Raw genomic sequence first — 27,957 nt, 5'->3', positions numbered from 1 at the left:
CCTTAAGGCACCTACGGGGGTGAATGTGTTAATAACAGTGATATAAGTTAATATGGACCATTGATGGCCATTATGGTCAAAATTATAGATATTTGTATAGCTTTATTAAATATTGAAAACCATAAATATTGCAGTACAATAAATGTGTCTGGTCTGCACTAATGATCTGCAAGAATAAATACAAATTTCTCTGGTGCAAAACAATATTAGATATGTGGAAATTTGCAATGTTTTTTTCATAGTTGGCTGGCAGATGTCAAACAATGATAGTTTTCCTACAAAACTGAATTATTTAATTCAAAAACATGCCTAAGCCATCAATAGCTAGCATTATAACCTATAATTTTTAAAATTCTTGCTTTTTTCTTTTAACCGACTGCATATACAAACTTTCTCTTTTCAATCTCAAATATTCACATAACCTGATCTTGATTTCTGTAAGGGGCCGATGACCTAGATGTTAGGCCCCTTAAAACAACAAGCATCATCAGCATCATCATGATTTCTGAAAAACTTCACTCTTTGTCCACTAAATGGCTGGCAGTTACTGGTTGTCTGTTCACGATAAGTTTTATTTTTCCTCCAATCATGCATGGAACTCTAGTCCACATTGTACTTTCTTCTTGCAGCGCATTTACCAATTTGCGCTGCTTCTTCAATAATGTGAAGCTTCCCTTTAGCTGTACACAACCTGTAACGAGAACTCACACTAGCCATCCTGAATACATGATACTACTTAAACAGGTACCACACAAATGTTGCTTTTGGTGGGAACAGAGTGGGCAGAAAAATATCAGGTTAAAAATAAATTAGAGGAAGTGAACACATTAAGTACCTACTTGGGGAGGAAACAATCGGAGAACAGTTCGGGGGGAAAAAAAAACAACCTGTAAACAGAACTACTGTAGTTCTTTAGCACCCATGAACGAATCGTCTGTGAGAAAATGAGATATCATCTAAAGCTACACAAGACCTGTACAACTATTATTTTTGTCTCAAACTAAGTTAATCATCATCATTGGTTTACAGTCCTAACACTCATCAAGTGCCATAACACATTTTCAGATTATCCTGCTGTCTGGTGCTTCCTTCACTGAAACACAATTCTGTGCCTGGATATCAATTAGAATTTGTTAAAGGAAGGTAATTCTAGGTTTTCTTCATGGATGTTTTCCTTCAATGAAGCCTTTGAATCATACTTTAAAATCCTTGTAGGAGAGAGATGTGTTCATTACCAATGCCAGGGACCATCCCATCCGCCCATAAAGGTACACTGATTTTTATAACCTAAAGAAATATTTCATGTGCCACTGACTATTAGCTGGGTGGCTACGAGCACAGCCATTCGCCCACATGACGTAATTCCCAGAATTCCTAACTCGCTGCTTCCGTTACCAATCCACGCAAAATAAAAAGCACGGGAAAAGGATCAGCAAGAAAGAAAAAAAAACAAAAACGTAATTTAGTAGCTGTAACCTATTTTTGCAAATCCAGGCCAAGCTCTGTCATGAGAACAGTGACCCCCTTCGGGGGCCACACTCCCTTCGAGAGGCTCTTAACTATGACATACTGCCCGCACAGCAAGAAAAAATGTAATTTAGTAGCTGTAACCTACCTTTGCAAATCCAGGCCAAGCTCTGTCATGAGAACAGTGGCCCCCTTCGGGGGCCACACTCCCTTCGAGAGGCTCTTAACTATGACATACTGCCCGCACAGCAAGAAAAAATGTAATTTAGTAGCTGTAACCTACCTTTGCAAATCCAGGCCAAGCTCTGTCATGAGAACAGTGGCCCCCTTTGGGGGCCACACTCCCTTCAAGAGGCTCTTAACTATGACATACTGCCCGCACAGCAAGAAAAAATGTAATTTAGTAGCTGTAACCTACCTTTGCAAATCCAGGCCAAGCTCTGTCATGAGAACAGTGGCCCCTTTCGGGGGCCACACTCCCTTCGAGAGGCTCTTAACACATTCACGCCCGTATCCAAGTTATAGGCAATAGCGCGTGACCATGCTGTGGACCGTATCCGAGTTAGCCCAGATATTTAAAGATAAAAATTTCATTGTTCCGTATTGAAAGTATTAACGTTAAAAATTAAATAATTGAAAAAGAGGTTCAACCTATTCAATACATAAAAGAAAGGAATGTAGTGATTACATTCGTATTTAATAGTGATTAGAAATGGGACCGGTTTTGACCCTAGTCCAGGTCATCGTCAGCCGTTCAAAACATAAAAAACAATTGTTTTTTCAAGTCAACTGTTTTCCAAGAACTCAGCAGGAGCACAATTACTCATTCAATTATACTGAATTGCGTTGTATATTTCTATATATACGTACTTAACTTCCCGCAACCGAGGCAAATACTGGACCTTCAGGATATTCTCCATTCTACTTTGGCGTTCGAGACCACAGCGCATGACCTTGGATGTGCCGCGCTGATCACCGAGAGCTGGCAGTTTGCTTCTGTAAATCTATTCGTCTGCGACTTCAAAATATTTATGGATCTTCATATGTTGTTCGATAGTGTTGTGACTTTGTACCTGACAGAGTGTAAAAACTGACCCATTTGACCATTCTCCACTATTCATAAACATTGAGTGACTTTACTTATCATTGCGTGTGCCGTACTACCTTTCATAATATTACGTACTGTTTTATTTTAAGTGACTCACAATTTCTACCCCCATCATCAATTTAAATTTCATCTTACACCGATCCAGAGTTCACTTATTCTTTTTCATATGCATTGTTTTTCTTGTTTTTTATGTTTTGAACGGCTGATGATGACCTGGACTAGGGTCGAAACCGGTCCCATTTCTAATCACTATTAAATAAGAATGTAATCACTACATTCCTTTCTTTTATGTATTGAATAGGTTGAACCTCTTTTTCAATTATTTAATTTTTAACGTTAGCCCAGATAAGCGCAACCTTGAACTGTAGCCGTTCCTACGCAGCTGGGATCTATTTTGGTCACAAATATGTGCGAGAGAGATGAAAGTAATACCCTTATGGATGCTTCTACTCACCAGATAACACATGAACATGGCGATTTTCCCTCCCAATGCACTTTCTTTGTTTTGTTTCTGAAGGTAGCCTAGCGCTGGTACAACTAGCTGCATAGTTGGTTTATGATTGCACAAGCATGTGTATAATCGCGGTCTGAAGTGCAACCATGGTGTGTAGGGACAATATAAATTATGCAAGTGATGCAAATTTACAAAGCACAGTTTTTCAGCTGCTTGAAAATTACGTTGGCCAGGGGTATACAGTCTATATGGACAATTATTACAAATAGTGTTGGACTCACAAAACAATTACGGCAACAGAACACTGCCGTATGTGGAACAATACGGTCAAATAAGGGTACCAAAAGATCTAAAGGAACACCAGGTAATTCTCAAATGGGGGGAAAAAAGTGAACCCAATATACAAGTACAGTCACCTCTCTCCGAAATCTCAGCTCCATCTACTTCATCAGCCCCAAGTCAACGTCCCGTGATTTTGCCGCCAAAAAGGGCACCAGCCAAGGATCCATCATTTACGTTAGATGGGAAGAGAAAAGAGCATATTCTCTTGAAGTTCCCACTATCAAATATAGTCAAGTTCCCCTGAAGAAGGTGCAAAGTGTGCTTCAAAAATAAAATTATTAGTGAAACACGCTATTTTTGTGGAAAGTATGGTGTTCCCATTCACCCAGGAAAGTGTGACATTACCTACCACACCCTACGGAGATACTAGAGGACTTCATTAAGGTATGTGCAAAATTTTGTCTCCATACCTTGTTTAGTTTAGAACTTATTGCGAAAAGAATTCGTTGTTGTTAGCTCTGCCACTAACAGCTGAAATAGCTGGGCCAGCCCTTTAAATAGCCGTTCAGATGATGGGCGTGAATGTGTATCGCCGCGACGCATACTGCCCGCACGGCAAGGAAAAAAAAGTTAATTTAGTGGTTGTAACCTATCGTCACATTTCGTTTGACATTTCTGTAACAGTTGGTGACAGTTCACAGAACGCTGTCACATCGAAAAGACGCTCGTATTGGCAATCCCGTGAACTAAAGAGCATCACCCGCCACCGAGCCTTCGTGTGCAGCGAGCAGACTGAGAACACTAGGGCTATGCCGGACTCTGATATTTGACATCTTATCTTTCCACGTCACATTTATCATCTTACAATAGCACCACATCTCAAACGCTTCAAGATGGTTCTTTTCATTTTTATTTAGTGTCTATGTTTCACAGGCATGTGATTCAACTGTCCAAACAAATGCGTGTAGCGTTCTCATTCGGAGGGAAAGACCAAGTTGACTGGTACACAGTAATCTCTTCTGCATAAAAGCTTTGTCACCTGAGCAACAAAGCATTCAACTTCAGTGGTTCACCTTCCATTCTCTGTAATCTTCTGGCCTAGGAAAGTGAAAAACTTGACTTGTTCTACATGTGAATCATCAATCTTTAAGCGAAGAGATTTTGGGAATTTTGAAACTATCATGCATTTTGCCTTTGAGGTGTTTATTTTCATATCGTATTTTGCCATCGTTGTTGCAACTCGACAGAATTGCCTGCGAGGTAGATGGATTGCCAGTTAGAATCATCTGCAAACTTAATTAATTCTACGGGTATTCCCATTGATTTTTACTCCTAAACTTGTGACTTCTAGAGCTTTCGCCATCATCAACTCGCCAAAAACATACAACAGAACTGGGGAGAGAGCTTGGCTTGTCTTACTCCCTTTTTGATAGGGACCAGATTTATAAGATCTTCTCTCAAACATACTGTACAACAGCATTTTGACTACTGTAGAAGCCCCATTAGACTGAGATGAGCTGTTCTTCCACTCCTGTTCTCCTCTATAATGGGAAAAATGTATGCCACAAAGCTGATGCCTTTTCATAATCAATGAAGCATACATACAGATTTCAGCTCCTGCTTATATCATACTTGTTGTTGTTGCTCTTGGCTTTACGTCGCACTGACACAGATAGGTCTTATAGCGACGACGGGATAGGAAAAGCCTAGGAGTTGGAAAGAAGCGGCCGTGGCCTTAATTAAGGTACAGTCCCAGCATTTGCCTGGTGTGAAAATGGGAAACCATGGAAAACCACCTTCAGGGCTGTCGACAGTGGGATTCGAACCCACTAACTCCCGGATGCAAGCTCACAGCCATACGCCCCTAACCGCATGGCCAACTCGCCCGGTATCATACACTCTCCAAGAATTCTTCTAAATTATGGAAAAGAAACCAGTACAATATATAGCCCGCCTGGTGGCCATGATCGCTAGGGTGTTAAGTTTGTAGGGCCAGACACCATGGTTAGCTGGTTTGGGTCCTTATGGTAGAAGAGAAAATTTCACCATCAAAATGTCGGCTGGCACAGAAGGCGCAGTGGTAGTATACAATTTCTAATCACTAGATTGTGTGCTATAAAGCTGGATTTAATTCTAAACCTCTCCGCAGTGTTCATATGGAGTGAGAGCATACGACGCTGTTGATGGCGAATCCTCCATCAGATGGGGACGTTAAGCCTTGAGCAGACCCATTGGTATAGGCTATGTGCCGGCTCTGGGTTTCACCCTCTTCCTTCCTGCTATCATACAAAGGGCACTAGGAAAGTTTTGCAATACGCAAAAACGGTTTGACTGGACACCCCTGTTATGGCGAGGGATGAAAAAAGGGGTGAAAACTGGTCTAGAAGACAGCAAGGAGCAACCTTCACACCAGTTGTTACCAAGCAGTGGGATTGAAAGCAAGTTAAAATGTCAGTGTGGTCTAAAGGTGAATACCGTGCAATTATAAACTACAATTTTGCTCGTGGATTAACTGTTGACCTGTGCCTGGAGGAAATGACTCCTGTGCAGGAGAAAGACTGTCCACATCGGACAACACTTTTCTGCTGGTACAAAGAGTTCCAGAGGGGAAAGTTTGGGGTTGAAGACTATCCTCGTTCTGGGTGACCGTCTGAATCAGTGACAGAGGAAAACATTGAAGCCGAGAGGAAAATGTTGCAGCAAGAGAGGCGGAAGGTTTGTTCCCTTTGGGTGCCCCATTCACTTTCAGAGGACCAAAGGGCACATTGAGTGAAATGGTGCCGAGAAATGCTAAAACAGTTTGAAAATGGGACTTTACGTAACGTCAATAGCATCATTACAGGTGACGAAACTTGGCTTTATTATTACGATGTCCCAACAAAATCCCAGAACAAGGTGTGGCTGTTTCAAGATGAGGGTACTCCTATGACTGTGCGAAAGTCAAGGTCAGTGAAGAAAAGGATGATTGCAATATTCTTCACTAAACGGGGCATCTTGACTCGGGTTGTGCTAGAAACACACAGGACAGTTACTACGAAGTGGTACAGTGAGACTTGTATGCCTCAGATCATCCAGGCTCTCAAGCAGCTCCGTCCAAGGTCACGGCTCAACACTTGGCTCTTGCATCACTACAATGCTCCAGCATATCGTGCTAATGTAACAAGATTTTCTTGCCAGATCAGGGTTGAGTATGCTTGATCACATTCCATACAGTCCTGATCTTGCCCCATGTGACTTCGCACTCTTCCCAGAAGTGAAGATGAAGCTGAAAGGGCGGCGTTTTGCATCCGACGAGGAGCTTCTGGCAGCATGGGATCAAGAGTGCGAAAATGTAATCAAAGAAAAGTGGCAGAGTTGGTTCAGTGACTGGTTTCGACGTATGGAGAAGTGTATTGAGTGTGGTGGAAATTATTTTGAAAAAGTCTAAAGTATTCACTCACATTGCAAAACTTTCCTAGTGCCCTTTGCATATCATGTAATTCATTTAACCTCATTAATTCCTCTGAATGAGGTTGACATCAGGAAGGGCATTCAGTAATAAAAACTCGCTACAAAGATTTATCTCACTTCAAACCCGACCCATAAAGAAACGTAACAAAGGCTGGACAAACAAATCAGTAATATATATATTTATTTTAAAAAACTCGAAAGGGAAAACATTTCTGAGGACAGACAGATTTGGCAAGGACATGTTAAAAAGAATTACTCTCAAGAGAATAATTACATTACATTAACAGGGAATTATAAGTATTGAAAAGGAACAAACAAGTCTCAAATCAAGTTGTATGAATTAAAATGGGAATTAGCAAACAATGAACAGCCTGAAAGTGCTATACACAATGACTAGTTCTACGAATATTTCTTCTTCTTCTTCTTTTATGACCACATAGGATCACTTTAGTCAGTCCATCGTTCAGGTCTCTTTGAAGGGATTGTTCGGGCTTTGCGGTCCTCCCAGTACTTCTTCAGATGCTCCGATCTTTGTGCCCTTTCCTCAGTTGAAAATATGCGTGTTGTTGGTTTGTTTTGTGTAAGGGTAAAGGGGAAGTTTGTATTCTTGTGTTTTGTATTCAATTTTATCTCATTCGTGGTGTCTTCTGTTGTAAGGCCTATTTCCTTCAGATCCTCTTTTACTTCTCTGATCCATTTACATCCTGTCGTGGTATTTTTTGAGACAAGATTGTGTTGTACTGGTTGTTTCAGTAGTCTTGAATCCTGCATCCTCATGATATGTCCAAAGAATCCCAGTCTCCTCTTACGCATAGTATCTGTAATGGGTTCTAGCTCTTCGTACACAACTTTGTTAGGTATTAACCGCCATTGTCCATCTTTCTGGTATTTTTTGTTGATGCAGGTTCTTCCAATCCTCCTTTCAATTTTTTGAAGTCTGTCAGTCTTTGTTTATTCAGGTGAAAAAGTATTTCTGCTGCATATGTAGCATTTGGTTTTATAACTGTGTTGTAGTATTTCATTTTTGCATTTATTGACAGACACTTCTTTTTGTAGATATTCCATGTTAATTTTTGTGCTTTAGCTAATCTATTTGTTCTTGTTTGGATTGAGATTTTTTCATTTAGGTTATGTGTTATTATTTCTCCAAGATATTTAAACTGAGTTACTATTTTGATTTTATTACCATTTATGGTAACTTCTTTTAGTTGTGGTGGTTTTTGGGGCATAGTTTCTGTTTTTTCAAATGATATTTTGAGGCCAATTTTATTTGCAATGTTTTGAAGTTCTGATATCTGGGTTTTTGCTTCTTTTATGTCCACTGCTAGTAATGCTAAATCATCAGCGAAACCCATGCAATTTGTTTTGATTTTTCGGCCAATCTTTATTTTGGGGGGACATTTCCTAAACCATTCCCTCATTACCATTTCTAGAGCACAATCAAATAATAGTGGTGAGAGCCCATCTCCCTGCCGTAGTTCAGTTTTAATCTCAAATGTCTCTGATGTTTCACCCCTAAACTTCACTTTTGATTTGGTGTTAGTGAGAGTCAATTTTATCATGTTTATTTATTAGGGGTGTAGTCCAAGGTGTCTTAAAATTTTGAACCAAGATTCTCTATGGATGCAATCATAAGCTTTCTTGAAATCTATAAATGTTATCAGCATATCTCTATTTCTTCTCCTGTTATAGTCCATTATCAACTTAAGACTCATGATCTGATCAGGACAGGTCCTCCAGGGTCTGAAACCTCCTTGATATTCTCCTAGTTCTTTCTCAAGTTGTAAACTTATCCTATTAAGGATGATTATTGAAAATATTTTGTATGTTATGTCTATCAGCGAGATTCCCCTGTAGTTACTAGGGTCGGTTTTGTCTCCTTTTTTGTGCAGTGGGTGAATGAGGGCTGTTGTCCAGTGTTTTGGTAGTTCTTCTTTAATCCAGATAGAGACAAGTTGTTGATGGAGGGCAACTTTTCCTGCATATTTCTTATTCATCCTGAACAAATTATATAAAAAGGCTCACTACCAGTATTACTAAATGATCATGCAACGTAACCTCTTAATGCGTTTCAATGATTTCACTCACTTGCTGAATTTATCTGCATTACTGAGATTGTACTATAACTAGAGTAGCTGAAACATTTCCTTTGATTTATAATGGGCCCGGTTTACTTTTAAAAAGAGCAATAATGTGATTTTCAAACTTTATTTTAAAATAAACAAAACAATTCTTTTAGGAATAAAAACAACAAACTCACCAAAGAGGGCATCATTCTGTAAGAGGGGAGGCGGAGGACTTTGAGGACTGGAGAGCAGGGCGCTAGCTGCCAGCACATGATCTGGGGTTGATGTACCGGTCACTGAACTGCCCCAGCTGCTGGCCTCTGATGGAGCGGGAGATGGTAGCTTGGTGAGACTGAGTTCCTCTAGTTCTCTGATCAAGTCACTAGAAGGAACTTGCTGACCTCCTGTTGCTTCGAACACAACTGCACACTCTGTCACTCTGTGCAGCAAATAGGAAAAGGAACTGTTCAAATATACATAATTCAGATATTAAAATTCTTTTATTATTTTCATAACCTTGAATGTATTTGAAGAATATCAAAAGCAGTATTTTACTAACATTATTTTGCACAAAACAATGTTATGAGAGTCTTATAATGACAAAATTACTGTATCATAATTCAACTGACAATACACACCAAGAACATAGTATCTCGTATTTTACTTAAAGGTAAATTTGTTTAAATATATCCTGTTAATGTTATTCTCCAATAAAACAATCTACTGTAGATCTGATACAATATCTTGAATACATCCATGCACGCAAGTCAATTGAGAACTTTGGAATAAATTCAGACGTAGGTAAAAAGTATTTTAGTTTGACAACATTAGACAGGAACTCTCAGCTAGGTAGACTTCTGACAGAGACCAACAACTTTGGGTGAAGTAGAAAACACTGAAAGCCATTATGCAGTGCCTATCCTGCACATTTGGTGTGGCTATAAAGGGCAACTGTCTCCAAGTTAGGAGTGACCAAACAAAACTTGGTACAGTAGAAATACAATTATCCGGATCAGTTAGGATCAGACGCAATCCGGATAATTGGATTTATGAAAAAAATTATTTTTAGAGGGGAAAAATAAGAAAAGAAAGACATTTGCTTATCATGTATTCATTTATTGACTACAAGACCAATGCTGTTTACATTTTGTAATGTGCTTAGATACTGTATTAAATTACTGCATCACTGCTTGAACATATCGGTCAAGACTGGCTGTTTCACTGTCTGAACCTGTTTCTGTGCAGCCAAGTCTTGCATCAGTCTGACGGTGAATAGCTGTACTATGGTCGTCTGATGAGAAAGTTGCCTGGATGTGGGGTAAGAGGTGCGAGGGGTAATCATGGCTGCCGCACATGCGCCTATCTCAAGTCTCAAGGCCTGACAATAAACATCTGCTCTGTCCGTGGAGACTCTTGCGAACTGAGATGCTGTACTTACTGTATGTCCTGCATAATGAACAGTTTGATAATGAATATGCATTGATTCATTGTCTGTCACGACTGATGTTTGTAGCTAAAAGTGTAGTATCTGTTACTCGTGCTGTACTTCAAGCTCCCGCGACTTCTTGTCGGGTGCAGATAGTAGATGATCACACTCAGACTGCTGCTCCATCCATTGTAGCGCAATGTCAAGGCAAGCAAATGCCTCACTACCTAACGGTCTCACATCTGGTTCAGAGAAGTAAAGTCATTGATTTCTTCTATCACACTCTGAATGAGTTCGTCGTCACTGAGAGTTTGGAATCCAGGGTACAAGGAATCACACGTCAGCCATTCGCCTACGCTCACTGTACTCGGAACATCCAGGAATTTTCACGTGATGTTTTGTATGTCCTCAACTGACACTTTGTTCTTTTGTGCTGGTTCTTCCTCCAGCTTTTCAAGCCCTTTCTTTCTTTTTTTCTTTCTGTTTTGTTTCGGTATCTTCTTTATCTTTCTCTACCTCCTCTTTGGTTGAAATGCCATTTCTGTTCTAAGCTCTTCGTAGTGTGGTTGAATTCACCAAACTCCATGCTTCCACCACCATGTAAGAGCAATACTTTAAATAAATTTCCTTTGTGATGAGTCAATCCCTCCATCTTCTATCAAAAGTTTCCTTAATGGTTGTCTTTCGTAATGGCACTTCATAGTTTTGATAACTAATTCGTTCGTTGGTTGCACCAAACTCATGACATTTGGCACCAGGAAAAGAGTTTGGAAACATCCATTTTTCTCTATCCAGAAGGTTCCCTGTGGGGTGGGTAGGTGAGTGGGTGCATTATTAACAATAATTAACAACACCTTACTGCCTTCTTTTCCTATAACCTTTTGATTTTCTTTTTACTTCTGGTATGAAAACATACTATTCAGTTAACACAGCAGCAGTCATCCAGGCCTTTGACTGATCCTTGTAAAATAGGAGAATTTTTTTCACACAGCTCTGGGGTTTGTCGATTTGCCTCTCAACAGAAAAGAGTATTTTGTGGTTTCACATAGAGTTAGTACAATTTAGCAGGGTTACAAGGTCTTTACTAACCTTATGACGAAGAGCATAAATTCCCTTTTAGAAGCTAAAATTGTTCCCAGGAATGTCTTCCAAATAAGGCCTGTCTCATCTGCATTATACATAAATTTGGGGTTATAAGATTTTGTTTCATTTTTTAATTTTTCAATAGTTTTCTGCTGCTTTTAGGATGTGCTGAAGGCTTCTTACCATTAAATATCAGAGATATTGTGCCTTGCCTTAAAATTCTGATGCCAACCATCATTCGCCTTAAAAGAAGATAAACCTTCTATTTCCTTTGCAAAAGTTTCACCACTTTTTGCAGATGATCGGTCCTGAAACAGTGTTTCCCAATGCTCACTGCTGCAAAAACCAGTTGAATACAGAATTTTCCAGTCCTCTGCTTTGTGCTATTTTCAGAGCTTTTCTCAATGAACTCCTATATTCACCCTCGACAACAGACACAATGTTTAAAACTGAAGATCTGTTTTATTATGTCTGCCAACAATAAAAACCACCAATTTCTTTTTAGAAGCCAATGGCACAGTAAACCAAAGCAGTGCACATGCACAAAACAAAACAGAACAAGGAAAATGGAATGTAGGAACAAATTGGATTAACACAACTCAAATGCCAAGGTCACACTGACAGTGACAGCCAATGCGAGACTGGTGAAGTCTGTGTATGAATTATCACTACACTTGTTTTTGAGTAGGAGGGTCAAATACGGCGCACAAATACTGAATATTCATTGTTCACGGGAAGATTATGTCTTTTAAAATGCTAATTTTTGGATGTCTTTTCCTTTCTCAAAGTAATTTACATAATTGGTAATCCATGCAAGTGGAGTTCTTCTGTATTACGTATAAAATGCCTCAGAGTGGGAACCCCATCCTAATGACAGTCTATAATGAAAACTACTATGAAAATAAGGCCATTCCTAGCATGCAATACTCAGGCTTTTGAATATTGTGAGAGCTGTGAAAAGCACGTGACCAGTGTGGAAACCTAGCCCAGATGAACACCATTAACATGAGAATTGTCAATCTTTGGACAGATGAGATTTAAGAATGGGCTGAATTCATAACAGAGAGGGACATATTTCTTAGAAAAAGAGACAAGTGACAGAGAAGGGGGAGAAAATACAACAGATACTGTATACAGTAAAATTTAATTTATACGTTTTCCAGGGGACTGAAGGAAAAAAAAAAAAGTATGAAAAATGCTTAAATGAAAGTCTGGAAATATGAAGTTGAGTTATATTGCAAAATATATACAACAATATGAAACAATACCAACACAAAACAAATGCACCCAGACAGGAAAAAAAAAAAAAAAGAAAAAAAAAAGAGAGAGTCACTTTACGAAATACAGTAGTCCGTATCTTGGTTTGCCTTTTGTTGGCCATGGCCTGGCATGAACAGCATTCTCAAACTGGTACAATACGGCTATTGTTTCCTCAGAAATGTTATGGTTGCCACAAAATGTTTGATAGTCCATAGAGTATTGACAGCATCATTTAAGTCCATCCAGCTCTTCAGTATCATCGTCATTGTTGTCTTTATTACAGCCCTCACTCAGATCCTGTTGTGTGTCTTCAACTATCTCAGAGACTGTCATGGTTTCTGCAGTGATGAGATTACCATCAACATTTAAATAATCCTCAAATAATACCTCCTCTTCCAACTTCCTCAATTTGCTGTCATTATCAGGTACATCACCATTATCATTGATGATATCACCATCATAATCACAACTACCTCCAAATCCAGCTTTTTGAAAACAGTTTTGAACTGCAAGTGCCATGTGGAGTGGTGCCATGATGCTACGATGTAATGCAATGTCTACAGGAAGAAAATAAAATAGTATAAATTAATTTATTGTATTTAATTTGTTTGAATATACAATATTATTATAACAACCCAGAGAATCAATAGTGTCCTTTTAATGCAGGATACTGCGTGAATTCCAAGGACAAATATTTCACATAAACTTGAATAAAAATACAAAAATAGGAAATAAATACGAGAGATCTTACCTGTAATATGTTAATCTTCATTTCATGCTTCATTCCAGTGTTTACACATCTGACTGCATGCTGCACCAGCATCTTAAAGTTGGGAATCACTTCCAACGAGTGGCTGCAGCTCACTCGTGCAATTCGCTGGGAAAAATTCCAGAGTCACATTCCTCACATAACTAATAAGATGATATGTTGAGCATTGGTCCACACACAATAAGATCTTATGTTCTTTGCTCCCATTTAGGCGTCCACGCTTCGAAGCCAGTTATAAAAAACTTTGGTAGTGACCTAGGATTAGTCGTCGGTGTATTTCATGGGAAGAACAGCAATTACATGTTATAATTCTCATGTTTTGGTCCGTATTGAAATGTACAATGAAGTCAAATAAATATTAAAATTTATTTATTCCACCTATTCAATACATAAAGATCTTAATTAAGAAATTAAAGGGCAAAACATGTCCCTATAATTTTATTCAAGATTTAATTTCTTAATTAAAATCTCTATTTATGTATTGAATAGGTGGAATAAATAAATTTTAATATTTATTTGACTTCAAAGAACAGCAATGTTTTTAACCTCTAGATTCTCAGGGATATATCGTTGTCCCCTAGTCCAGCAAAAGCTCTCAGGGAAATGATACATCAGTACCCTGAATTATTTTGAAATGTTTCCTTATTTACAAACTAGATGTCCAAAGCTACCGGGAATACTTAAGAGGACGGTTCTAGCTTGGGTTTTACTCAATAGGAATCATTGTTATCGTATGTTTGAATATATATACTTTGACTTGAAATGTGTACCATTTCCCGGCTTGCTGACATTGTGAATGGTGGCAACAGCAAATGGGTGCTCAGTATTCTACGTGTTTATGCAATTATTTTGGTGATTTTTAAGCAGTATCTTAGGCAATATACATAGTTTATTTGTTAGTTTCTTAGATAACTCAGTCTAAGTAATTTTAGTGCTCAGAGAATAACTGGGATAAGCTGAAGAACGTTTAGTGTGAGGTATTATGTGTAATTCAGTACAGTATCGGGAAGTTACAAGTGCACATAACCTTGTAAGATGGCAAAGCAAAGTAAGCATTTAGCTGACAATGATATAATAGAATATCTAGACCAATATTCAAGTAATGGTGATAATCTTTCATTGGAATCTGAAAGAGTGGATGGTGATGAGCAGAATCCTGCATTGCCAGATAGTGATATTGGTAGAGTGGACAGTGGTATGGATGAAGAAGATTACTGTCATATCATAGCAACCCATCCCCATTCCACATCAGTAGGCCTATCACAAACTGACACGACCTAAACATATGCCACCACTTGATTCACCTCCCATTTCTTATTTCCTATTTCAATTTGGTTTTTACCTCAGCTCTGTCCGCCTCCGTAGCGCAACAATTAGTGTTATTAGCTGCCGTCCTTGGGGGCCCAGGTTTGATTCCTGGTACAGCCAGAAATTGAAGAATGGCAGGAGAGCTGGTATGTGGTTGAAATGGCACATGCAGCTCACCTCCATTGGGGGTTTGCCTGAAAAGTGCTGCACCACCTCAGGATGAGGACACGAGTTCATAATAATAAACTCAGCTCTTCTAACGTTGATTGTCAGAGAAACCAATCGTTCTGCCCACCAGTTTCTGACTAGATATAGGACAAGTTATCCTGGCATGTACTGTATATTGAACATGGGGATAAACAGGAAACATACAATTGCTTTATGCTGGTCAACATGTCTATTCGAGTTGACTCCTTGGTTTGGGAATATGTTTTCATTTCACAGGTTCCAGCACATTTTTGTCTTTTTTCCTTTAGTGGACAGTGAAAAGTGTGCTCCTCCTGGTGATGCAACCTCTGTATCAGATAACAACTTTTAGTTGAACATAATATATTTAGGCACCACTACATTCCACATAAACTGAGCAAAAAACATGTCTAATGCAGTATTTGCAAAAAAAAAAAAAAGCATCATCATAAATGGGGAGTAAAATTCTGGATGCTTTGTGATTCAGTTTCTCACTATTGCTTAGGATTCTTTACATACAGGGAGGCTAGATCTAAAGAAGTCAAAGATATTATTACAAAATATGGTCTTGGATGTACTGTAGTCATTAAATTACTGAAAATAGGTAACTAATTAAAAAAAGGGTACCATGTGTTTGTGGAAAACTTTTTAATGTTGGTGCCATTTGTGAGGGACTTGTTCAACTGGCACAGTATGAAGGAACAGAAAATATCTGGAGAGAAGAATCACAGGTGCCCTTTTCTCTATAGGCACAGGCCAAAACAGGTCAAGAATGGCAGTACATAGTTTCCCCTATTGAAAACTTCTTTTGAAAAGACTATGATATTCTTTCAAGAACGAAAAATGTTATTCTATTTTAAATAAGTTGTTTCTTTTTCAAGTATAATTCTGTTACCATATATTTTCTTTTTCAGATAGTTTATAAATTTATTTATTCAAAATTACTTTTGCCAGACTGAAGAACCAAGCAGATATAAACTAGAATATTTCTTATGATTATAATGATGGAAACCACCCTAAACATATAAACAATGCATTTTGCCTTCAGGGACTTAAGATATGATTGTATAAGCATAAAAATCTTATAAATGAAAGTCATATAAACAAAATAATTTGCCATAATACGCATAGGATTTTGTCGAGACTGCTAGGAAAAAAAAAGTCTAGAAAACGTATAAAAGAAGTTTTACTGTATACTGTTATACAGTCAAAAACTAGAACTTGGAAAATGGGTAGGTGTGATTGTGACTGATTTACAGCAATATGTGAAAGAGGTAAAGTATGAAAATAAATGGATTGGCAATTCAGTTGAAGAGAAGTATAAGTTCCATTCGCTGTAGAAGTGATAAAGACAGCTAGACCATGGGGACGCAGTGAACATAGACTGCTCAAAAGTATATGGAAAATGAAACAGGCCCCAGAAGATTATGAATATTTATGCAATCCCTATTTTCAAGAAAGGAGATCAGAACGAATTATAAAAGGAATCCCAATTATATCCTATGTTGACAAAAGCAATGAAAGAACAATTAGACAGAGAAACAGTGGGAATGTAACAAGAACAATTTGGATTAAAATAAGAAAAATGAATAGTGGATATGGCAATATACAGGGTATCCATAAAAGAACTCCAGGGTTTTGAAGTTAAATATTTTAATGAAATAAAAAATTAAGTATTATGTGTTACACATGTGTTGAAAGGTAATATTGTAAAGTTTCTTTTTACAACTTAGAGCAGTTCAATATGTGGGCCATTTGTGGTATGGCATACATCGATCCAACCTGGTGACACTTGTTAAAAAACACTTTCAGTTTCTTTAAAAGCACAAAGCCACTGACGAATGGTTTTGTCCGTACGTGCATCACCACCATACTGGCGTAGAAAGTTCCACTGTACAGTAACAACTGATCCAGTTTCTGTGAGCCATATAATACACTGAGCCTTCTTTTGTGGTGTCACCCTTGCATTGCACTGCAAAGACAGGGTCGGGCCGCTACTCGGTTACTTCAAGGTCAACGCTCTGCAGTGCTCACGTCGTGCATAAAACATTTTGAGGTATGGATTTAATTGTTATTGCTATGATCTAATCTGAGTTAACTAATGCTGGTTGCTCACTATGATCATCCCTTCTGTGGCAACCAACACCCCTGACATGCCGGCCAGGATGTGGCAAGAGGTCGATTACCGTTTGGATGTATGGCGTGACACAAATGGGGCACATATTGAACTGAACTGTTAAATAAACTTGACAATACAGTATTACCTTTCAAATCATGTATAACACATTATTCTTAATTTTTTATTTTATTAAAATATTTAACATCAAAACCCCACAGTTCTTTCCTGGATAGCCTGTATATTGAAAAAGTCTACAAGTGTCTCCACACCAATAAGATACTGGACAGAAATAATGCAAACAGAAGAAACAGTTATTAAATGCTGCATTAGCAAGAACCAAATGGGCTTAACAGGATGAACTGAAACTGAAAATGGATGGGTTTCACAAGCGTAAGTAGTTTCCGAGAGAGTTACAGTTTTAGTGTTGGATCTTAGTGTCTATTAACAAATACATTTTATTATACGTTGCCCAGGTTAGAAATTGGGCCAATTGTTAATTCTATCTATCCAAGATTTTCTTTCATTTAAGTTGTGTGAGATGATTTCTCCAAAATATTTAAATTGTGGACTATGTTAATTTTTTGACCATTGTATACTTGTATAATGTATAGCTTGTATGATGTATAGCATTACTAAATGAGGTAGTGCATGTATTTCAACCATAAGTTACCTAGACAGTGTAGTGTTCAAACATCTTCTCACACACAGATATATTGCACGGGAATATCATTTAGGAACAACTGTATAAATACTGCCCTTTTAAGATTGCAGAAAAACTGGAAATTTTGAAATTTCAACTGAATCAGTTTCAGTGGAGCATCTGGATATTATGTAGGCCATCAAGAATTAAGTTTCCCTATTTCTTTTCTTGTAAATATATTTATCCGGGAAATATGAGCATGCACGACAGATCTGTTGTATCCCTGGTGGAAATTCAGTAACATTTCCACTACTATGGGTCCACTGCCCTCCTACAAAGGCTCTTCGACCTGATTCTGTTGGCTCACTGATGCTCTGTGTAGAGTCTCTGGCTGTTTAATCTACTCAACACTGTAGCAGGATTAAAATGGCGAGACACTGTTGGCATGCAGTGTAGCGGATGAAAAATTGTGTACCGCCACTTCTCCTACCCTGCCAGTTAATTTTTTCCACCAACAGGACTTGAATGGGCTAACCACAGTGTCAAACCATTAGAGACTTGACGCCTTAACAATCGTGGACACCAGACAAGCAATGGCAAGGGAGTGGCAGGTCAGGTATGTTTGAAACAGACATCAGACGATGTGATACTCTTTATATTCTGCTACATTCAGTTAGTGTGCAGACCTGTGGTCACACACAGAAACGGTACGTCAACGTCTGTGACGCAGCAATCATATACGGGCCGGACAAGTCATGCCTGGTGTCAGTTGCACAGCAGCAGTGGCTCGAAACAGCAGATCATATCCTTTCTCCCACCACCTGCAAGGTTCAGTCTGTGATAAAGTAGTTGTTGTTGTTGTTGTAACCTATGGCTTTATTGGGAAGTAACTCCAACACAAAACTGATATCTAAACAACAGTAATATACAAATAACATTAATACAGTCAAACCTCGTTAATTCGAAGTCCTTGGGACGCAAAAATCGGACTTCGAATTACGGATTTTGAATTAACCACCAACACGTACTTCAGAAATGCAATTAACTTTGATTCACAGTTTAAAGCTCTGAATTGCCATGGAAAAAAGATTTCCAAAATGTATCCAACAAGGTGCATTTACAGTATTCAAATAATGCACTTGGATAACTCAGCAGCAAACATAACCTCACACAATGAAATCAAAAGAAAGAAAACATTATTCAAAGATGAGGAGAAATCTATACTGGCTCCCCTGTGCTGTATGCATTTTAGAGATTCCTTGTGCTTGCACGGAATGTACCCGATGCCCTTAAAACGTCGCGGCTTATCAAACTTTCCTATGACGAGGGGAGAAAGTCTCTCGCTTCCATCCACATTACAATAGGACAGCGACTATACTGTACCATTTCTCGCCAAGGCACTTCTCTAAGACCCATTAATGCATGCAATCACCTTGATTCTCAGTTTAAACTTTTCAAATGTCATGGAAAATACTATTTCAGAAATTTATCCAACAAGGTGCATTTACATTATTCAAATAATGCACCTGTGTAAAACAATGACAAACATAACCTCGTGCAACGAAAGGAAGAAAAATACGATTCAAAGATGAGGGAAAATTATGCTGGCTCCCCTGTGCAAATGCTTTATCTTTTGGATTACTGTACTGTCTGCATTTTTAGGTGCCTTCTACTGGCATGGAAAGTGCCTGACGCCCTCAAAACATCGTGGCTTTCTGAACGTTCCTATGACAGGGAAAGGAAGTCTCTCGCTTCCATGTGCACTGTACACTACTGCACTGCATAGCAACACAGAACATTTCCCTGCTGGCAATTCTCTCCTTTAAAAGTATAAGTCCGTTTGGCCTCAGCATTAAAAAACATAAAACAAACAAACAATGCAGTTTCATCGGCATTGACAACATTGTTTGGTGCGTACGAATTGATTGTAGGCTATAAGCCACGCATTGCCAGAGTTCGCGGATTCTACCTCTCCGCACACTGCCTGCTACGTGATGTGGTGGCGTTCCTAAAAACACTGAATATAAAATAATTACGATTCCGCTAGAATATAGCAGATATGAAGCAACACTGTAGACACGCCAAAGTAGGTGAAAGTGCTCAAAGTTCTTTCATGACGCGGAGAAATTTTGAATTTAAATTACTCTATAAAATACTATTTTTTTAAAAATGTAAAGGCAGTTTCGAATTAAGTCTGAATTTCGGTAGCGGGACCGACATTGTTCTTTGAATTACGAATTATCCGTTTTTCGAATTAAATGATTTAAAAAACATGCAAAACCGTACCTCAGGTTTGTGGGAACGAGAGCCGCTTCGAATTAGGCGAGATTTTGAATTAACCGATTTCGAATTATCGAGGTTCTACTGTAATGCACAGATGTAGTCCTATCTGGCTGTCCAATATAGGGCTAGTAAATTTCCTTGTTTTTGTTGGGTTGTGTTGGACTGAGTCCTGTGCACTGAAGTAGATATTTTGAGTCCATCACCGATCCAGTAATTTTGCAGATGGTACACTTTTCCGTCAGGGATATTTTGATTCTAGCTAGATGTGCAGCTAAGCAGACATGTCCTGTTTCCAATCTGAAGATCGCTACTGCTTTCCTCGGCATGCTTTTATTTTTGTCCTATAGGTCATTTATTTTTTTCCATTTATTCATTGTAGTAAGTTGGGTAGATTCTTCCTTCCATTTTTTAAGGTTTTTATTTGTGATTATTTTCTTGATCTACCAGTTCGTTGCCTTCTACTCCTGCATGTGCGAGGATCCATTGTTAAGTGATGTTTCTCTTTAAGGTTTATAACTTTGTTAGTACATGTTTAATGTCATGAATTCTTGATGAATGGGTTTTGGTATATGAGGATACTGCTTGCATGCCAGCCAGTGAATCTGTGAGTTAGCTTGAGTTAGCTGCCAGAGGTCTGGTTCTCATGTAGGTAGTAGTGCCTTTTTTTACTCCATAGTTTTTGACAATTCTTCCTCGTGCATTTTTGTAATTGTATCCCCAATATTGGTATGCTTCATTAAAGTCTCCTACTATTATAGAGTTTTTATGTGGTTGGAGTATATCAAGATCAAGATTATTGTTGTTTGGAGGGCTGTACAATCCATAAATTTGTATTTTGGTGTTATTTACCCACATTTTTATCTCTACTATTTTGCTGGTGTCTAACTGTGTCATCTCTATGACTATTTGGAAGTTTGCTGCGAGGTCATTTTTGATAATTATAAGGATTCCACTTGCAATTTGTCTGCCTTTGTATAGGCCATATGTTTTGTATCCTTTGGTTTGGTTTGGTAATATTTGATGTTTTCTTCAATGATATTAGCTTTGTTCATTATTAAATGTCTATGTTTGTATCTATTAGTGTCTTGTTGAGTTCAGTCATCTTTGGGTTCGAGACGTCTCCTGCGGAAGATTTTTAATTTTTTTTCATCCTTTTTCACTTGATAGGTTGATTTTGCCTTGAAAAAGGCAGTTGGTTTTTGTGGTTGAGATACCGTTGTCGCGCTGTTACTCATTTTGCACCACCCAGGGGACACGTGTAGCTTAAGGAGAGCTACAGATGTGAGTAACTTTATTTCCCGGCGATAAAGTTTCTACGGAAACTGCAATGGGCTATTCAAAACAAGAGGCATGGAATGCTTAGTACAGGTGTTGTACTGATCAATGGCAATGCCTGTCCACATACGGCTTGGCATTCAGCAAGTGCAGGAGTTCGGCAGGGAGGTGTTTGATCATCCATCGTACAGCCCTGATCTTACTCCCAGTGATTTTTGTCTTTTCTTGCACCTCAAGAAATTTCTGTCCTCCTGTCAGCATGTTCACACGGACAAAGAGCTGAAAATGAATGTCACACGGTGGTTCCATTCCAAGGTGGCAGACTTCTATGACAACGGCACACAAAACTTTATCTCATGATAAGACAAGTGTCTCAATTCCGGTGGGGATTATGTCGAAAAATCGCTCGAACATCGTTGTATCAGGTGCCTATAAAGTTTTTCATGTAGCTACGTTGTCTTTTTTTTTAAATTAGGAAAACTTAATTTCTGGATGGCCCTAGGAATTTTACGTGTTAGATTGATTTTTCTTTTCTCTTTCTCTTACCTTGTCTTAATTACAGTTCTGACAGATTTACTGGGAATGACTATATACGTCAAGGTTTTTGATTACCGTTTGGTAGATTTCTTTGGTTTACTTGTGCTTTTCACTTACAAATATGTTCTTCTTGTGTAATATACGGTAACAGACCAAACTTGATTCAAGGCAGTGGTGCACAAGATCTTTTACATATTGTTAAATTTATTAGTTTATTAAATATTACTGAAAGTATCTTCAAAAATGCTTACTGCTTATTAAACCATTTAAAATAACAACATAATTCAAAGCAATAAAAGAAATGGTTTAAAGATCATCTTGTTTGGATGAGCAGGAACAGGCCCAATCACCTAGCAGTGTTTGAGAATAGGTTTTTTAGAAATTTAAGAATCAGAATGTTAAACCTGTATTCTAATTCATAAATATTCTGGCATAAAAATTTTGGGTACATTAGGTGATGACTGTTATCCGTGATTACGTTTTGCGGTGTGCATTTATACAGCAGTAGGAACTGAATACTGTATTATGAAATGCTGGATGTGTGTAACACAAGTAAATTGAGGACATATAAATATTTAAAGTTCTGTTTTAGGCAACCTAAAAAAACACTATCAAGATTTGCATATACTGGTATTAAAATTTAAAGTATGGTTGGGATACGAATCTGGGACTCCAGAGACTGAAAGCCAAGATGTTGATCATACAATTCATGGAGTTGGACAGTTTGGTGTCAAGTCTTTACTGGTCTAACGCTGAAGATGGAATGAAACAATTCACTCTCCAACTACATTAAGAGTTCAATGCTGTGTGTTTTCCACAGTTTTGTGGAGTAGATTTATACCTTGTTTCAGTCAGGATATACCTAAATTGACAGAATGTCCTGTCAACTTCACATGATCAAGCAATATTTAAATGATGCCATATCCTGGTTCTGAGACTTTGCCCATATTTCTAAGAATTTCATCCAGGTCAGTTTCTGTACTGCATGCAATCTCCACTGACTTCAGCGATGGTATGATAGGTGGCAGTATACTAAAATCTTACTACCGTGTATTAAACATAACCACTTTCCAACAAAGCCAAAGAAAAAAAGAAAACTCAAGAGTGGTGTCACGCCACCTCACTCATCTGGTCACACTCTTAGACAATGAATTGGAGGTTACACTTGACCATGTACAACTAAGAGGAATGACTTTGGCCGCCATTTTGAATCCGATAAATCTACGACCAACTCGAGTGATCAAGTCAAAACTCGAAGGTGCGAGTTTCAACATTCGTGACCTCTGCGCACTTAAAGATGCAGGCGCCAGTCCACTTTTTGACAGATTTTAATTTTACCTTCATTAGTAAGGGATTTCATTACTTTCTGTATCCATAACTAGACTATCACAAGACAAATATGCATCAGGCTAGTCAATTTCACGCGATTATGATCCTAATCCAGATATAAGTTACAGTATCACGTGACAAATATTTGCTAAACCTCACTGTACCACTCAACACAAAATTAATTACAAACTTCTGAATGGAATGTGAAATACAAGCACAAACAGGCTCACTGTGTTATTCAGCAATCTTGCTACCAACCGGCAGCAAAACTGAACTTTTCTGAGGCTAACGGCTTGCTCCCTGAAAGTGCAACTTATCCTGTGAAGTTCAGGAATTCAAGGCCCTTTCCCGTAATCACACAACTGTGGCAACGGCTATTACACAAGTTGGAAATCGCATTTCTTTCACAAGGGATGACAAATAATGTTTTCAGGGCTAGGGAAAATGTGATCGTACGAAGTGGTAATAGCAAAAATATGTGATAAGCGAGATATTTGTATATAGATTTAATACAATGAGAATCGGGGCTTCGAATTTACGACGTGCGAAGCGGGAAAATGTGTTAATGAGGAACATACTAACAGGTTTAACTATATATAGACAACTGTGACAGCAAAAATTACTCAACAGTAATTAAGTTAATGTGATTACCGATATTATTATTATTATTATTATTATTATTATTATTATTATTACTATTATTCAATAAAACTAAATCAAGGGACTACTACAAAACCCTCAGAAAACAGTTCAAAAAATATGAACCCCTGACCCTGCTGATGAAGGACGAAAATGGTAAAACTGGCTCATAACAATAAAGACAATGCAGAAATTCTAGCTAAATATTTCAACAAGCTTCAAAATTGTGAGGAACCTACAGAACTCCTTCATTTGGACACCAACACCCCTATAAAAATACCACCAGCAAACATCAATCCCCCCCCACAATAAAGGAAGTCTAATAAGCACTGAATAAATTAAAAAACTACAAAGCGCCAGGAGAAGATCAGACCTTTGCGGAAATCTGGAAATATGCAGGAAGATCAGCAAAAATTGCCCTCCATCAACAACTTATCTCTATTAAAGAAGAACTGCCAAAACACTGGACAACAGCTCTCATTCACCCACTGCACAAACAAGGAGACAAAACCGATCCTAATAACCACAGGGGAATCTCACTCCTAACATAACATACAAAATATTTTCAATAATCATCCTTAATAGAATAGGTTTACAACTTGAGAAAGAACTAGGAGAATATCAAGGAGGTTCCATACCCTGGAGGAGCTGTCCTGATCAGATCATGAGTCTCAAGTTGATAATGGACTATAACAGGAGAAGAAACAGAGATATGGTGATAACATTTGTAGATTTCAAGAAAGCTTATGACTGCATCCATAGAGAATCTCTGTTTAAAATTTTAAGACACCTTGGACTACACCCCAAATTAATAAACAAGATAAAATTGACTCTCACTAACACCAAATCAAAAGTGAAGTTTAGGGGTGAAACATTAGAGTCATTTGAAATTAAAATTGGACTACGGCAGGAAGGTGGGCTCTCACCACTATTATTTAATTGTGCTCTAGAAAAAGGGAATGGTTTAGGAAAAATGTCCCCCAGAAATAAAGATTGGCTGAAAAATCAAAACAAATTGCCTGGGTTCGCCGACGATTTAGCATTACTAGCAGTGGACATTAAAGATGCAAAAACCCAGATATCAGAACTTCAAAACATTGCAAATAAAATTGGCCTCAAAATATCATTTGAAAAAAAACAACAACAGAAATTATGACCCAAAATCCAACACAACTAAAAGAAGTTACCATAAATGGTAATGAAATCAAAATAGTAACTCAATTTAAATATCTTGGAGAAGTAATAACACATAACCTAAATGAAAAAATCTCAATCCAAACAAGAACAAATAGATTAGCTAAAGCACAAAAATTAACATGGGATATCTACAAAAAGAAATGTTTATGAAGAAATGCAAAAATAAAACACTACAACACAGTTATAAAACCAGAAGCTACATATGCAGCATAAACACTTTTTCACCTGAATAAACAATCAAAGACTGACAGACTTCAGAAAATTAAGAGGAGGATTGGAAGAACCTGTATCAACAAAAAGTACCAGAAAGATGAACAGTGGCGGATAATACCTAACATTGTCGTGTACAAAGAGCTAGAACCCATTACAGATACTATGCATAAGAGGAGACTGGGATTCTTTGGACATATCATGAGGATGCAGGATTTGAGACTTCTGAACCAACAAGTACAACACAATCTCGTCTCAAAAAATACCATGACAGGATGTAAATGGATCAGAGAAGTAAGAGAGGATCTGAAGGAAATAGGCTTTACAACAGAAGACACCACAAATAAGAAAAAATTGAATACAAAACTCAAGAATAAAAACCTCCACTTTACCCTTACACAAAACAAACCAACAACACTTTACAAAGGTGGAAAATGAGAGTATCCTCCTAATTCAATACAATAAACATTCCGTCATTAGACGGAGTAAACCTATTTAAACATGTTTCGGCTCGTTTGAGCCATCTTCAGTGAAAAATGAGGGGAGTTTGAAATAATATACATAATATAAGTTGAAAAATGCTAAAAAACATAATGAAGGAGCAAATGAAAAAACAAACAAAAGAGAGCCTTCATTATGTTTTTTAGCATTTTTTCAACTTATATTACGTAAATTATTTCAAACTCCCCTCATTTTTCACTGAAGATGGCTCAAACGAGCCGAAACATGTTTGAATTTGTTTACTCCGTCTAATGAAGGAATATTTATTGTATTGAATTAGGAGGATACTCTCATTTTTCACCTTTGTAAAGTGAAAACCGTCAATACGGAATGATTCTAATATCTTGTAAAAAACCAACAACACGCATATTTTCAACCGAGGAAAGGGCACGAAGATCAGAGCATCTGAAGAAGTACTGGGAGGACTGCAAAGCCCGAATAATCCCTTCAAAGAGACCTGAATGATGGACTGTGTAAAGTGATCCTATGCGGTCATAAAAGAAGAAGAACAATGAAATGTTAATGATATATGTTTTCTGTTTTATTCTATCATAATATGAAGGCTGACTTCAATTTCTCAAGTACTGGTACAATATACAATATATTATGCTTATTTTCCTGTTCATTTTTTATGATAAATCTGAAACTAGTGCACAGAGAGAGACCAGATTAAGTAAAGGTGTAAACAATTATGTCTTTAGATTGGAATAGTACATGTGCCCCAAAGTAGTACAGGTTTGAGCATATACATTTCTCAAGTTACATTTTGTAGCATAAAAAAATAAAAAATAAAATAAATAAATAAATAAATAAATAAATAAATAAATAAATAAATAAATAAAGAGCTAGAACCCATTACAGATACTATGCGTAAGAGGAGACTGGGATTCTTTGGACATATCATGAGGATGCAGGACTCGAGACTTCTGAAACAACTAGTACAACACAATCTCGTCTCAAAAAATACCACAACAGGATGTAAATGGATCAGAGAAGTAAGAGAGGATCTGAAGGAAATAGGCCTTACAACAGAAGACACCAAAAATAAGATAAAATTGAATACAAAACTCAAGAATACAAACCTCCGCTTTCCCCTTACACAAAACAAACCAACAACACGCACATTTTCAACTGAGGAAAGGGCACGAAGATCGGAGCGTCTGAAGAAGTACTGGGAGGACCGCAAAGCCCGAACAATCCCTTCAAAGAGACCTGAACGACGGACTGACTAAAGTGATCCTATGTGGTCATAAAAGAAGAAGAAAAGAAAGAAGAAGAAAAGGTTTAATTTTTCATTAAGTTTTGCTCAACCTCATAGATAAGATTTTTGTTGTTAGTATTGCACCATTTCATTGCCTTGATTATTTCAGAACAAAATGTTAAAATCGTCATTTTTCCGTGAAGAACAATAAAGTGTCATAAATCATGCGGCAGAAAATATGAGCTAGAATATACAGACAAGTGGAATCAAAGAGGCCATAAATATGAAGTAAAAAAAAAGCAGACAAATGGAATCCAAGTGGCCGTGAATTAGATAAATGCACTAATTTCAACTTAAAATTGTTAAAACCAATAGTAGGAACAATTGAACATCGTACTGAGTTACGACACGAAGATTTTCAAGAGGATACATACGTGAAGAAAATAGCTGATTTTAAGAGGAGATTTCCAAAATTATCGAGAAAATAAGTTGGAATACAAAGTCATAACACTATATTTCTCATAAATGTATAATGTCCTAAGCAGAATAATCCAGAAAGAGATAAAAAGAATAACTGAGCGCAGATTGAGATTCAATTAAAGATTGACGAAAATTTATTAGAGAAGACATTGGAAAAACGCTAACTTAAAGTAGTTTATCATAGAACAAGACGTTATTTAGGCCACTCTTTATATCATTCAAACTAAAGTAGCAAAACTTATGTCATAATCTAGAGATAATAGAAGAAGGCTGTGTAAATAGGAAGATTACAAAATTAACAATGTATTTGAATATGTTTCTTATGCATGTCTATGAGACCATCGTGATGGCCTGATAGACTGGAGATGGGGTTGACAACCGGCGGTAATCCAACCGACTCTTCCCTAGAACTTGAGGCCAGTGACCGCAACTCAGAGATGGCACAGCTGTAATCCAGAGATGATCGTCCCGTAGAAGAACAAAAGAACAACTATCCCAGTCCAGAAACACAAGCAGAATAAGTAAAGTTTCACAAATTCTATTCAAAATTAATTATATTTATTTTATTTAGTAGCAAATTGTTGATTGTGTTATTATAAGAGATAGGTCGATATATCTTCGGGAAGTGACTTCAATGTGTTGTTTCAATGCGAGTGAATTGATAGTGACGTTTAAATGAAGGTTTTA

General features: G+C 37.6%; 1 protein-coding gene across 3 annotated transcripts in view; it reads right to left on the bottom strand.

Moving 5' to 3' along the window:
* The window catches only part of LOC136858050 (nonsense-mediated mRNA decay factor SMG7), a 268,885-nt gene that overhangs the window by 91,331 nt on the left and 149,597 nt on the right, over positions 1-27,957 (bottom strand). For all 3 annotated transcript variants that reach the window (XR_010858592.2, XM_067137287.2, XM_067137288.2), the window contains exon 13: positions 9,022-9,266. Coding sequence is in view for 2 of the 3 variants with exons in the window: in XM_067137287.2 (XP_066993388.1) it covers positions 9,022-9,266 (245 nt within the window). In the remaining variant the exon portion in view is untranslated. The remainder of the gene's footprint in view (positions 1-9,021; positions 9,267-27,957) is intronic.

The sequence above is a fragment of the Anabrus simplex genome, chromosome 1 (genome assembly GCF_040414725.1).
Source record: "Anabrus simplex isolate iqAnaSimp1 chromosome 1, ASM4041472v1, whole genome shotgun sequence".
In the NCBI taxonomy this organism is placed as follows: domain Eukaryota; kingdom Metazoa; phylum Arthropoda; class Insecta; order Orthoptera; family Tettigoniidae; genus Anabrus; species Anabrus simplex.
The sequence above is the reverse complement of the archived record's forward strand: the minus strand, read 5'-3'. Positions and strand labels throughout refer to the sequence as shown.